The sequence below is a fragment of the Penaeus monodon genome, chromosome 6 (genome assembly GCF_015228065.2).
Source record: "Penaeus monodon isolate SGIC_2016 chromosome 6, NSTDA_Pmon_1, whole genome shotgun sequence".
NCBI classification, from domain to species: domain Eukaryota; kingdom Metazoa; phylum Arthropoda; class Malacostraca; order Decapoda; family Penaeidae; genus Penaeus; species Penaeus monodon.
Window position 1 is genome coordinate 12,006,947 of NC_051391.1, and position 12,500 is coordinate 12,019,446.

Here is a 12,500-nt window from a genome sequence, read left to right on the forward strand (position 1 = left end):
TGATTTAATAACAAACTGGTTGCATATTTGTAAACACTTTTATTCCCTCCTCTCTTCCAGCTCAGTGACAGCATAAGCAGAATGCAGAATGAACGCCGTGCTCTGGAAGATGAGTATGAAGATCTGCGTAACAAGAAGGAATCTATAGCACAATGGGAGGCTCAGATTACAGAAATCATTCAGTGGTAAGCAGTTCAAGGAAGAGTTAATTTTTGTAAGAGAGGGTTGGTTGTGCTTGTTCATAAAGCCATTTTTATGATTGGATAAACTTTCTTTTGTATTCATTAGTAGGAAAGAACAGTTAGATAGTAGGAAAGAACAGTGTTCCTGTTTCTGCTGTAGGTTTTTCTTTTTAGAAGTATTACTACCCCCTGCTATCCTCAAGCCCTCCAGCATATCTTTTCGCTCAGTGGAAGCATGATTTTTCCAGTTGTTTCAGGAATATTTTAGTTAATGACATTTCTCTGTCAGATATCAAATATATAGCGTTAGTATGAATAAGTGAAATCATATTATTGAAATAGAATACCTATTTAGATGTTTTAATGAATACTTAGATTTGTGAATAGTAAAAACACATGATATTTCAGGAGTTAACTCTTGATACATACTAGTATAGTGTAAGGAGGAGAAATGTGTGTGAGGTAAAGGTAGGGTAGTAGGGTATTAGGTGCATGAATTATATCAATAACAGAAATATCAATTTACACTCACTAGTTCTATTTGAGGTCATCTTGAGGTGTATACATGAAATAAAACCTAATAACCTAATTTTACTGTAGGGTAAGTGATGAGAAGGATGCCCGTGGCTATCTTCAAGCACTTGCAACACGAATGACGGAAGAGCTAGAGTCTCTCAAGGTGTCTGGAGTTGTGGGTGGTTCCTCATCAATGCTCGCACCTCCTGAGAAGAACTGGCGAAATCGTCGATCTCAGAAGCTGGACAAAATGGAGCTACTGAACTTGCAATCATCGCTGAACTCGGAGATCCAGGCTAAACAAGTAATATCGGAAGAGTTGAGCAAAGTGCGCGCAGAACTGGTCAATTCACAGAAGTAAGTAGACATACATTTTTGATATGTACTATGGTGTGTAGTTACATATGTTTATAATCAAAGATTTTACGTATGTTTATTTATAGAAAGAGAACCTTTCACTCCCCAAAGAAGAAGAAACAAAAGTGAAAAGGAGTGTATTGGTAATCTCTATTGACACAGTCATACTTAAAAAATCTAAAAGATTCAAAAGGAGTAACAGATTCCATGTGTTGCAGAGACGTGCGGGAATTCAAGCAGCGGTATGAGAACATGTCCCGTGAGAACATGCGTAAGGAGAAACAGCTGAGAGAGCTGCAATCACGACTTGAATCTGGTGAGGGATGTAAGTAGTCTGGCCTGCTTCCCGACAGATTAATATTAAAATTGATTAGTTATAATTCTTTGCTGTATTATTTTAATTAAATGTAATGTCTATTTTGTGATGCAAAAGAATTGTCTGTGATAAAGATGAAGTTCTGCATAACGTTAGGATTACCCAGAGAGAGTTTCATTGGTTATCATTTTGTCATAGAAAAATCTTGAGAATAAAAGAAAGTGAAGCTGTTAAAAATGAATTATAAAGGAAAATCAGACATTCAGTTATGCAGATTCATATCCCCTGGCTTTAAAAAGTCTATTGTTGTCTGACTTACTTAAAAGATGGGAAAAAAGGTCCTTTGGTATTACAGTAGAATGATATGGAATTTAGTTCCTGCACTTATTAAGAGAAGTGAAGGTTCACTGGCAGCTTCTTTCACAAATCTGTCACATAGATCTTTGTTATTAATACTCATCAACTATTCACATTTTGATCCAATAACAAATGATCTGACCCCCTCCCCCTCCCCCTCCCATCTTCCCTAGTCCTCTTCCACACCTTCCTTACACTGTTTACTGTTTTTATCTCTTCCCCTTGTCTTTCTTTTTCTTTTTATTTCCTTTCACTTCACTGTCTTCCTCTTCCCTTGCCTATCCTGCACCCATCAATTATTTATGCTCACACCCATTATTTTTTTAAGTTTTATTTTTACTCACAGATATATTCATATGCATTAACAAATTTGCTAATAGAATTATTAATTATATTTCATAATTATATGAAGAAAAGATAATAAAATAATTTTAAAAACATAGCAGAGAAGTAGGCCAATTTTTTTTCCATTTTTATATATATATATATATATATATATATATATATATATATATATATATATATATATATATATATATATATATATATATATATATAATGTGTATAAAAAAAAATATATGTATATGTATATATGCATATGTGTATATATGTATATGTGTATATATGTATATGTGTATATAATTTATATATATGTATTATATATATATATATATATATATGTGTGTGTCTGTTTGTTTTACAGTGTTACACAATTTTAGCTTTAGTAATATAGAATGATAGTTCGCCTTATATTGTGCAGTCTGAGTGAAAGAGAAATTTTCAATGCCTTTCGCTTTTGTGCGATGTGCGACTCTTCTGACATTTTTGTTACTGCAGGCAATATCTCTCTATTGTTTATTGAGTTTCGATGATGTGGGGAAAGTCATTATGTACAGAGATATGACCATCATCATTGCCAGTGTAGCTGTAATTTTCAGTATTACATGATGGGTATTTGTTTTTATCACAGTTTTATCGTGATTATTGTTATTCTTTTTCTTTTTTTTAACAAATGATTTTTGAGTGAAAAGACAGGAAGAAATCAAAACTTTTTGGATAATTTATAGGATTAAATTTCCCCTCTAAACCTTTTTTTTTTCCAGTTTTCAGTAGATGTTTAAATTTTGGTGTCCTGAGATGGACCATTATTAGTGTGGAAGGATATATCCACACGTGCATATACACAGATACACATATGTGCATAGACATATGTATAACACATAGATATATATAGACTTATTGAGATATATTGACATACATAGAGTTTTGTATATGTGGATTCATATAAACATAAATATATATGCATACATAAAAAAAAAAACATGCACACACACACATGCACATGCACACACACACACGCACATGCACACACACACGCACATGCACATGCACACACACGCACATGCACATGCACACACACGCACATGCACACACACACTCACATGCACCCACATGCACCTGCACACACACACATGCACATGCACACACACACGCAAACGCACACGCACACGCACACACATACAAATACAAATATATTATATATATTTGTAATGTATGTATACATATGCAAAGTTAAGAAGTATAACCCATACTTTTAAATTGTCCTGCTCTTGTATATTTATATATGAATGAGTACTGTGATTAGGGTGGCCACTAGGAAAATGACTTCAACACTGCAAGGGGTGCTTCTAGCAGTCTCGGTAGATAGATAATACTGCCACTGCTTAATTTTCAATGCTACTTATGGTTTCACCATTATTTATGGGACAAGCACTACTAGAGGTGCAACAAAGGAATGAGGTACTTTTAAGTATAAAGTTTTGAAGTGCAGAACAGTTTTGAAGTAAAATTACCAGCAGTACCTCCCAACTTTGTATGCATATATTTATATGATTATATTTGTAGTAGTATGTCTACATATGCTTATGTATAAGTATACATATCTATGTTCACTTAGTAGTTAATATTGATGTTGATAAAGGTATCCTTCTTTTGACTAAAAGAGAAAGCTGGCTTCAAGACCAGATTTACAATATTAAATGAATAGAAAATCAGACCAAACTTAAAGCTGGCTCTAAAATTTGTTACCACAATGTATGGACTGCCTTTGCTCTTGATGTACATGTGTGGTTCTTGTGGCATTTTTGCTCATTAAGATGTTTTACTTTTTTATGTGCTTATGTATATATGAAATTTGACTTTCTCTTAATAGTGATGATTATGGTGATGATGGTGGTAAAAGTAATGATAATGATGGTAATATTAGTAAATAATGATTGTAATAATAGTAAATAATGATGATAATAATAATGTTAATAATGATAATGAAAGTAATTACAAAAATTATAATAATCATCATAAGAATAATAAGATACAGAATTGATAATAAGAATGAGGATGATAATGATAACAATAATTGTAAGGATAACAATAATGATAATACTAATGTTATTCTTACTGATATTAGCATTAATGTTAGTAATGAAATAAATTTTTATATTAATATTGTTATTATTATTATTATTATTATTATTATTATTATTATTATTATTATTATTATTATTATTATTATTATTATTATTATTATTATTGTTTTTGTTGTTGTTGTTGTTATTGTTATTGTTATTGTTACTATTATCATTATTATTATTTTTTATAGCCACAAACCCACAACACCACCACCACCACCACACACACAACACCACCCCCCAATCACCATCAACCATCATACCATCACCATCATCATCATCATCATCACTATTATTGTTGTTGTTTGTTGTTGTTATTATTATTATTATTATTATTATTATTATTATTATTATTATTATTATTGTTATTGTTATTGTTATTGTTATTGTTTATTGTTATTGTTGTTGTTGTTGTTATTTTTAAATTATTTTGTTATTGTTATTGTTTTATTGTTTTTGTTATTTTATTATATATTATTATTATTATTATTATTATTATTATTGTTATTATTATTATTGTTATTGTTATTGTTGTTATTGTTGTTGTTATTGTTATTGTTATTGTCATTGACATTATGATATATGTATATGTATAAGTTGTATATATACATGTATATGTATATAAGTATATATATGTATATGTATAAATATGTAAACATATATATCATATACACATTTATATATAGATATATGTATGTATATATGTATATATGTATTTATGTATATATGGTATATGTAGATATTTATATGGATGTATAAATGGAATATAATATATATATATACAATATAAATATATATATAAATAATATAATATATATATATATAATATATATATACATATAAATACAATATATATATAATATATATATATTATCATATTATATATATATATTATATATTATAGATATAACATATAATATACAATATTATATATATATATATACTATATATTATACATATATATATATACTTAATATATATATATATACTATATAATATATATACATATATATATATATACATATATATAATATACTTATATATAATATCATATATATATATATATCATATAATATCATATAATATCATATATATATATATATATGTATATATATATATATGATATATATATATATATTTATATATATTATATATGTATATATATATATATGTATATTATAATATATATATATATGTATATATATATATATATATATATATATATATATATATATATACATTAATGGACTTTATTTTATTTTTGTTATATATATATATTATTTTAGTTAGGTGTTAACCCAATGTTGCCGGGAGGATGCTGCATTCATTTTAGATTTTTTTGTCAAATGTTTTTGCACATAGATGGCTCTGTAAGTGCTTAGCCGCAAAGGAGTCAATTAGTAGATCTTACCTGATTTCTCCTTTCCTTGAATTTACGGGAAAAGCATTTTTTTTACTAATACTATCAGTATTGATGATGTTATTTTTATTATATACATTATAATTACTATAATGTTATTGACATTGGTAATAGCAGTATAAGAGGAATTAAAATATTTCAAAATATCAAGGAAAAGGGTAAGTAGGTGAGACAAGTAATACTAATAATTGGCTCATTGGTGACTTTATACAAGTGGAGTCATCTATGTGTAAAAGCAATAAAGTTAACTCACAGTGGGTGTGGTATGTATGTACATGCCATGCCCATTAGTATTAGGTTAATAAGAAAGGGCTTAAGTGATAAAGAAATATAATCCCCATTTATATTTTGTCTAGAAGTAAAATTTTTCCAATTCTTGATTCATCGACTGTCTTTTAAGGCATCCTCCCAATATTGTTGCATGAATTGATTTTAGTGATTGCATTGAAATATGCAGATTACTTTTGTCTCTTTTCACTTATTTCAGATTTTTATTATTATTTTTTTTTCACTTTAACAGTTGATTGTTTTAGCATATGTTGTTAAGTTAAGAGGCAGCCAACAATGGTTTCCATGATATTTCATTTTGTGCTATAAAAATTCAGCACTAGATTTAATAAATGAAAGATAAAATTTATTAATTCAGTAGAAAGTGATAAAAATGCCTTCAGGAGCTAATACTAAGAAATTCCCCTTTAAAATGTTCATTGATACCATTCTAATTATATTTACCATTTTTTGTACTAATGACACTACCCATCTCTAGACCTAAGTAAGAAACATCTCTGGGAAGGGGATATATATGTGTGTTTTATATTTATATATATTTATCTATATACATGTATTGTGTTCTCTTATAATATTACTATGACTCTTTCCTAATTCCTCTCTCAGCAAACTCTCTCTTCAGCTTTATTCTGTCACATGCGAATCCTGTGTTTCGTCAGGCCAAAGGGGATCTTGGATGTAATTTGGTCATTAATGGTCATAGGAAAGATGGTAGAGAGGCAGAATTTTCCAAAAGTAGAGAATCTGTTCTATAACAATTTTTTTTTTTTTTTCCTTCTTTTTTTCTTTCCTCATTTCCCTTTTCTTCATTGAAAGTTGAACACTGATCCAAGATCCCCCCCCCCCCAAGTCTAGCACAGACAATTGGCGTGAATGAAACCATTACCCTGGCATGTCACATTGCATGAACCCTGAAATTGCACTGCTATCATGATAATTGGGTCAAACTGAGGGATGACCTCAGATACGCTTAGTCACACCTTGCGCGTCAGATAATGCACAGCAATGGGACCCTGCAAGAGATGTCTGTCTTACTTAGCTGTCTGCAATATCACTTCAAATGCGAGACATTAACAACTCTTAACAGGTTGCGCAAGTTTAGCTTTCTAGAGCAAGGAGAAAAGTTGTTGGGAGTAGATTGTATGGATGGAGAAGATTTTTGTTTTGTTTTGTTTTGTTTTGTCTTATGTCCACTTTACTTTCTTCAACATTCATTGTCTGCAAGTATTGTTTGTGATTCTCTCTCACGGACTATGTCACTGGGAATGGAGTATTATACTTGAAGGGTTGGTTAGTTGTTTGTTTCATGTGATATGTTAAATAGCTAAATATGAGATTTTTCTTTAATGTATATTTATTGATATATTCTTAAATGAGGCTAGAGTTTTTGTTATGACATTTATTTAGGTGTACAAGTTTGGTTTATGATGTTATTATCTTTGTCTCATGTTTTAGGATTTTAGGATTTCTTTTCATTTTGTGTTTGGAAATTTTTTACCCCACATTTCTCCATGTTGTAAAAGACTGAAGAAGAATCACTGTGCAACAGGTTTGTCCAAAATTTAAATGCCTTTGGCCAATGAGCCAAATCTAGCAGTCAGAAACACTAAGCTAATGGCTGAGTTCTCTAGAAAGATTACGTATGGGTAATTAGTGGTAAATGATCTGTTTCTCCCCAAAATTGGTGTTGTTTTTATGGGGTGTGTATGCCGAGGTCCCTCACTGACCCAGTTATCATCTTCTTTGGGTGGTGCTGCAGACAAAATGCCCTTGTTCATTGGGCTGACTAGCTGCCTCTGGGGTTTCCTCATCCTTCTCATGAAAATCTATTTCTGATCGCACGCACGCACATGCAGCTGCCACGCAGGAACGCAAGACTCGAAAGTTTGGTAATGTACCATGACTGAGCCCCATTTTGATTGCCCTTTGTCTCATGTCCCCCACCCATCCCTATATATTATTTTTTAATGTACTTTTTTTTCATTCATTATTTGCGTGGCTTTATATTGACCATTAGAACAGGTTTTGGTCATTGGATTTGAATTTTTTCAAAGTGTGTTTTCTAATGTACTGGAAAGAATTATAACAAATGACTTTTAAATTTTAACTTTTATATATCAAAGAGTGGGTGATTTAAAAAAAGAAAAGCAAAAAATATATATATGCTGATATTTAGAGTATAGATAGATTCAGTTTGTGAAAATAGGGCTATATGACAAACCAAAACCTGCTGGCCAGATTGTCTTGTCTTAAGTTAAACACACTCACCCAAGTTGGGTCCCAATTCTGAAACTATGTTGTAAAGCCATTTTTTAAGATTTTTTTTTTTTTTCCTTTTTTTCTCTTTTTAATTTTTTCATTTTTTTCGTCACTTTGAAAGGGCCCAGGCATGAGAATAAGTTATTGAGCCATTTTTCTGCCTGCCTGTGGGAAGTTTCAGAATTCTGGCCAAGAAATGTGATTCAGTGTGTTTCGTCTGGTATTGAATTAACAACTAACACACTCCTTGATTTGTGTCATATGATGATATAGCCAGTCACTGTGGCATTTGCATAGTGCTCACAATGTGGATATTCTTTTAAAACAATCAAATATTAGTTTTCCTTTTTTTTTCTTTCTTTCTTTTTCTTAGGTGGGGATAATTGTTTGAGATATTCAGAACGAAAGGAACGTTTATGGAATTAGATATATCGTCACCTGAAACTTTATGTGCATGTCTAATCTTAGTATATATATTTTTCTTAGGATCTATCGGAAGAAGTATGTTCGGTTTTGGTAAGAATTTTTACTAGAACTCTGAGATGATATATTGGAAACTGCTTGTTTCAGCTTCTGACTAGAATGTTACCATAGCAGTAGAAGTGGTGCTGATTGTTATAAGTATATACACAAATGCACTACCAATATCAAGCATTTCCTCCTTTAGCTGATCTTGTAGCAAATTTAGATCTGGTGGTGTGTGTTGCATTGTAATGCATAGTTTTAAGATCAGTGTACAATGTAAAGTTATTTAATCATTGCAACCCTGAAAAGGGAAACTGTATTGGTATTGTTTTGAATGTAGGTCTTGTAATTTCCTTATAATCTCTGGTTAGATCAGCTTTTGAAAAAATACAAAGTGAAGAAGGTTCATTCTTGGTATCTTGTAGATATATTTTTACTCATTATTATTGCTTTTTTCAAAGTAAGGCAGAATGCAAAAGAAGATCTATGAGCTTGTCAAATACAACAATATTTTGGTCTTTTCCTTTTCCAATAAATATTTTATTGGAATTCACATTGTACAGTATCACAGATTCATTGTCTCAGTCTTTTTTTTTTTTTTTTTTTAATTACTATACAAGCCTTAAGGACTTTTCATCATCTCTTTTTTTTTTTTTTTTATCTCTCTCACTTTCCTTTCTCCTTTCTATTTACCAGCATTTTGTATATTTGATGTAGGCAGTCTGCTTATTGCCCCTGAATTCTGCCCTCCTACAGTGTTGGAACGTCCAGCTTCACAGATGTCGTTCCTGGAGCAGTTTTTGAAGGAGACCTCATTAAGACGACAGGGATCATTAGAGTCAGAGGAAGGGGATGTGGAAGACAACAGAGCTCCTTCCGTTCCCTCCATAGCCTCGTCTCATTCCTTTGTTAGTCAGGTTGGTTTGGTGCATGAGACAATTGGATTCTAAACAAAGAGACAAAATTTGGAATTAGAATAGTGTTTCTATTGTATATAACATACCTTTTTGGGTACAAAAAAAAAAAGAAAAAAAAAATTAATGGGATAATTTTGCATGTTGTGGTAGGCTTATAATTAATGTCAGTGGTTTTGGATATGTGACTATCATTTATATAATTTAGTAATTGATTAATGATTTTTGAGGGATGTGAGTAACTCACGTTTTGTATACATTTCTAATAACAGGAACAGCTGGGCTCTCCCAACATGGAGTCTCGTCCTCTTCCACCATTACCTCACACTGCCGCCAATGTTCCTGCTGGCGTAATGCCAACCATGGCCCACCACCATGCCTCTGGGGCATTCTCTGGAGGCAGCAGCAGCAGTGGCGGAGGCCCGTCCCCTCATATGATGAAGCAGAAGGCCCATCAGTTCCTGGTGCGGTCATTTAGCAACCCTATCAAGTGCTCTCACTGCACCTCCCTAATGGTGGGGCTTACTCGCCAGGGGGTTGTATGTGAAGTATGTGGCTTTGCCTGCCATACCACCTGTAAGGACAAGGTTCCTCAAATCTGCCCTGTTCCACCTGATCAGAGTAAGTGTGAAGGTTATGGTTTCTTATCATGTAAATTTTTTTTTACATATTTGCAAGAGACCTGTTTAATTTTTGTAGTTACATGTTGTCATAACTTTCTCTCTCTCCCTCCCAAAGCGAAAAGACCATTAGGCATAGATCCTACTCGCGGCATTGGAACTGCATATGAAGGATTTGTGAAGGTGCCTAAACCTGGAGGTGTCAAAAAGGGCTGGTCCAGACAGTTTGTTGTGGTGTGCGACTTCAAGCTTTTTCTCTATGATATTTCACCAGATAGGTTGGTTAATTTTTTTTTCTATTTTTTGGTAATTTTACATAAACTCCTGTTCAAATAAGTCAAGATTGTTTTGAATTTACCATATTATTGTACTAGCTTTTTAAAAGTATAAACTGAATTACTAACTTCCTTTGCAAGGGTTGGAAAAAAGTGAACATGAAATATGAACACAAACAGTTTATTAATTTATTATTTCAGTCATTATTCAGAAAGATAAACTGAATACACCAGATATAAGATTTGTGGAAGCTTCATCACAATATTGTGTGTTTCACAGGAATGCTTTACCAAGTGTTTGGGTAAGCACAGTCCTAGATATGAGAGATGACCAATTTGAAGTGTCAACAGTAAGGGATTCAGATGTCATTCATGCCAACAAAAAAGATATTCCATGTATATTTAGGGTAAGTATGGAAGTGGAAGTTGTTTATGTTAATAGCACCAAGTTTTATGCTGTAGTTGATATGATGAAGTAACATAATTAGAAGAGATCACTAGAAATGAAAGAAAAATACTGAATTATACCAACTCTCTAGGTAACAACATCATCCATGGTGGGAGTAAGACACCACACACTCATGCTAGCAGACACTGAAAATGAGAAGACCAAGTGGGTTGTAGCCTTAAATGAGCTACATCGCATTCTCAAGAGAAACAGACTACCTAATAGACAAGTGAGTAAACAGTCGGTTTGCTGTAAAAGATTATTGGGATTTTTGGTATCTTGATATGGGACAAGGAAACTGTTGGTTTTTACAAATCATTTTAATATCAGGGAAATATTGTTCATATATGCATCTTAATTGTCTGTGTTTTCTTTAATTTCAACAGGTATTTAGTGCCCATGAAGTTGTTGATGGCAGTGTAACACTCATTAAAAATGCAGTGTGTGGAACTGTCATTGATCCAGACCGTCTTCTTGTGGGTGCTGAGGAAGGCCTCTTCTGTATAGACCTGGATAACTGTGGTATGTAAAACAAAATCAGATTTCCAAGTGGTGCTGCTGCAGTCTTTTGCAGTGAATAAAGACGTCTATTAAATTGTGCTGAAATAATGTGTGTGATTATTTTTGTCTTCTAAGTACAAACAGTGGTTTCTGCATTCTGGTCAGTCAAATAGTTGTGATAGGATTTAGATATCACAGGGGTTTCTGTACTTAAGTGATACCATTTAATCAGTGTCAAAATAACACCATATAATAATATACAAAAATGTACAAAAAATGCTTGAAATAAAGGGTCTTGTTATTAACAATTATGAATCATTTATTTTATGGAATATAGCAGTTCTTTGATTACAGGTTGATTAAAAATTGCAAACAAATCAGTGAGTTATGAGTATGATTATGGTGATGATAATGATAACCATAATGTTTGAATAATATTTTCTCTAGTTTTAAGAGGTAATCATTACAAAAACAAGCCATTGTACTTATTATGTCTGACCTCAGTGAATGATTTGCTTCAACAGAAATAGCACGCATAGGAGATGGTAAGAAGATAGTGAGCTTGGAATACATCGCAGAGGAGCAGCTCATCATGGTTATTGCTGGAAGGCAAAGACAAGTGAAGCTGGTCCCTGTCAGAGCTCTTGGAGGAGATGATGTTGAGTGGATTAAGGTGAGAAACAAGCTGAGTTGTTTGTGTCTTAAAGCAGGTGTGTATGAGAGGAAGACAACTCCCCCCCCCCCCTACTTTTCAGTGCAGTGGTATATGAAAGTATAGAAGTATATGTGTATTAATCATAGGAAAGGCATCACCTAGATATAATTAGATTGTTGGCCACTGAAGCTCTAGGTTGTAAAATTTGGTATGATGATTATATTATGAGGAAATTCATAAATGTATATGAAACAGGCCTCAACATGGAAAATGAAAGAAATGTTTCTCACATTGCAGTTTTAAAACACCTTTCCTCTTCTAATAGAGAACAGGAAAGGTGCTTGAGTGATAATAGAATTTCAGATATGACAATAGATATATGAGTGCACAGGTAAATATTTCAGGTGGGATTGTTTTCTTATCATGATTATATATGAGGGATCTCGTACATTTCCTGAA

General features: G+C 32.0%; 1 protein-coding gene across 10 annotated transcripts in view; it reads left to right on the forward strand.

The window, feature by feature from the left end:
• Window positions 1–12,500, forward strand: part of LOC119574214 (serine/threonine-protein kinase Genghis Khan-like) — a 42,180-nt gene that overhangs the window by 17,372 nt on the left and 12,308 nt on the right. For 4 of the 10 annotated variants that reach the window (XM_037921355.1, XM_037921362.1, XM_037921363.1 and 1 more), the window contains 11 exons: window positions 61–185; window positions 783–1,055; window positions 1,274–1,380; window positions 7,761–7,793; window positions 9,385–9,545; window positions 9,815–10,163; window positions 10,281–10,440; window positions 10,718–10,844; window positions 10,977–11,114; window positions 11,272–11,407; window positions 11,911–12,059. In XM_037921355.1, coding sequence (XP_037777283.1) covers window positions 61–185; window positions 783–1,055; window positions 1,274–1,380; window positions 7,761–7,793; window positions 9,385–9,545; window positions 9,815–10,163; window positions 10,281–10,440; window positions 10,718–10,844; window positions 10,977–11,114; window positions 11,272–11,407; window positions 11,911–12,059 — 1,758 coding nt within the window. The remainder of the gene's footprint in view (window positions 1–60; window positions 186–782; window positions 1,056–1,273; window positions 1,381–7,760; window positions 7,794–9,384; window positions 9,546–9,814; window positions 10,164–10,280; window positions 10,441–10,717; window positions 10,845–10,976; window positions 11,115–11,271; window positions 11,408–11,910; window positions 12,060–12,500) is intronic. The other 6 variants (XM_037921365.1, XM_037921359.1, XM_037921360.1 and 3 more) reach the window with 4 other exon arrangements.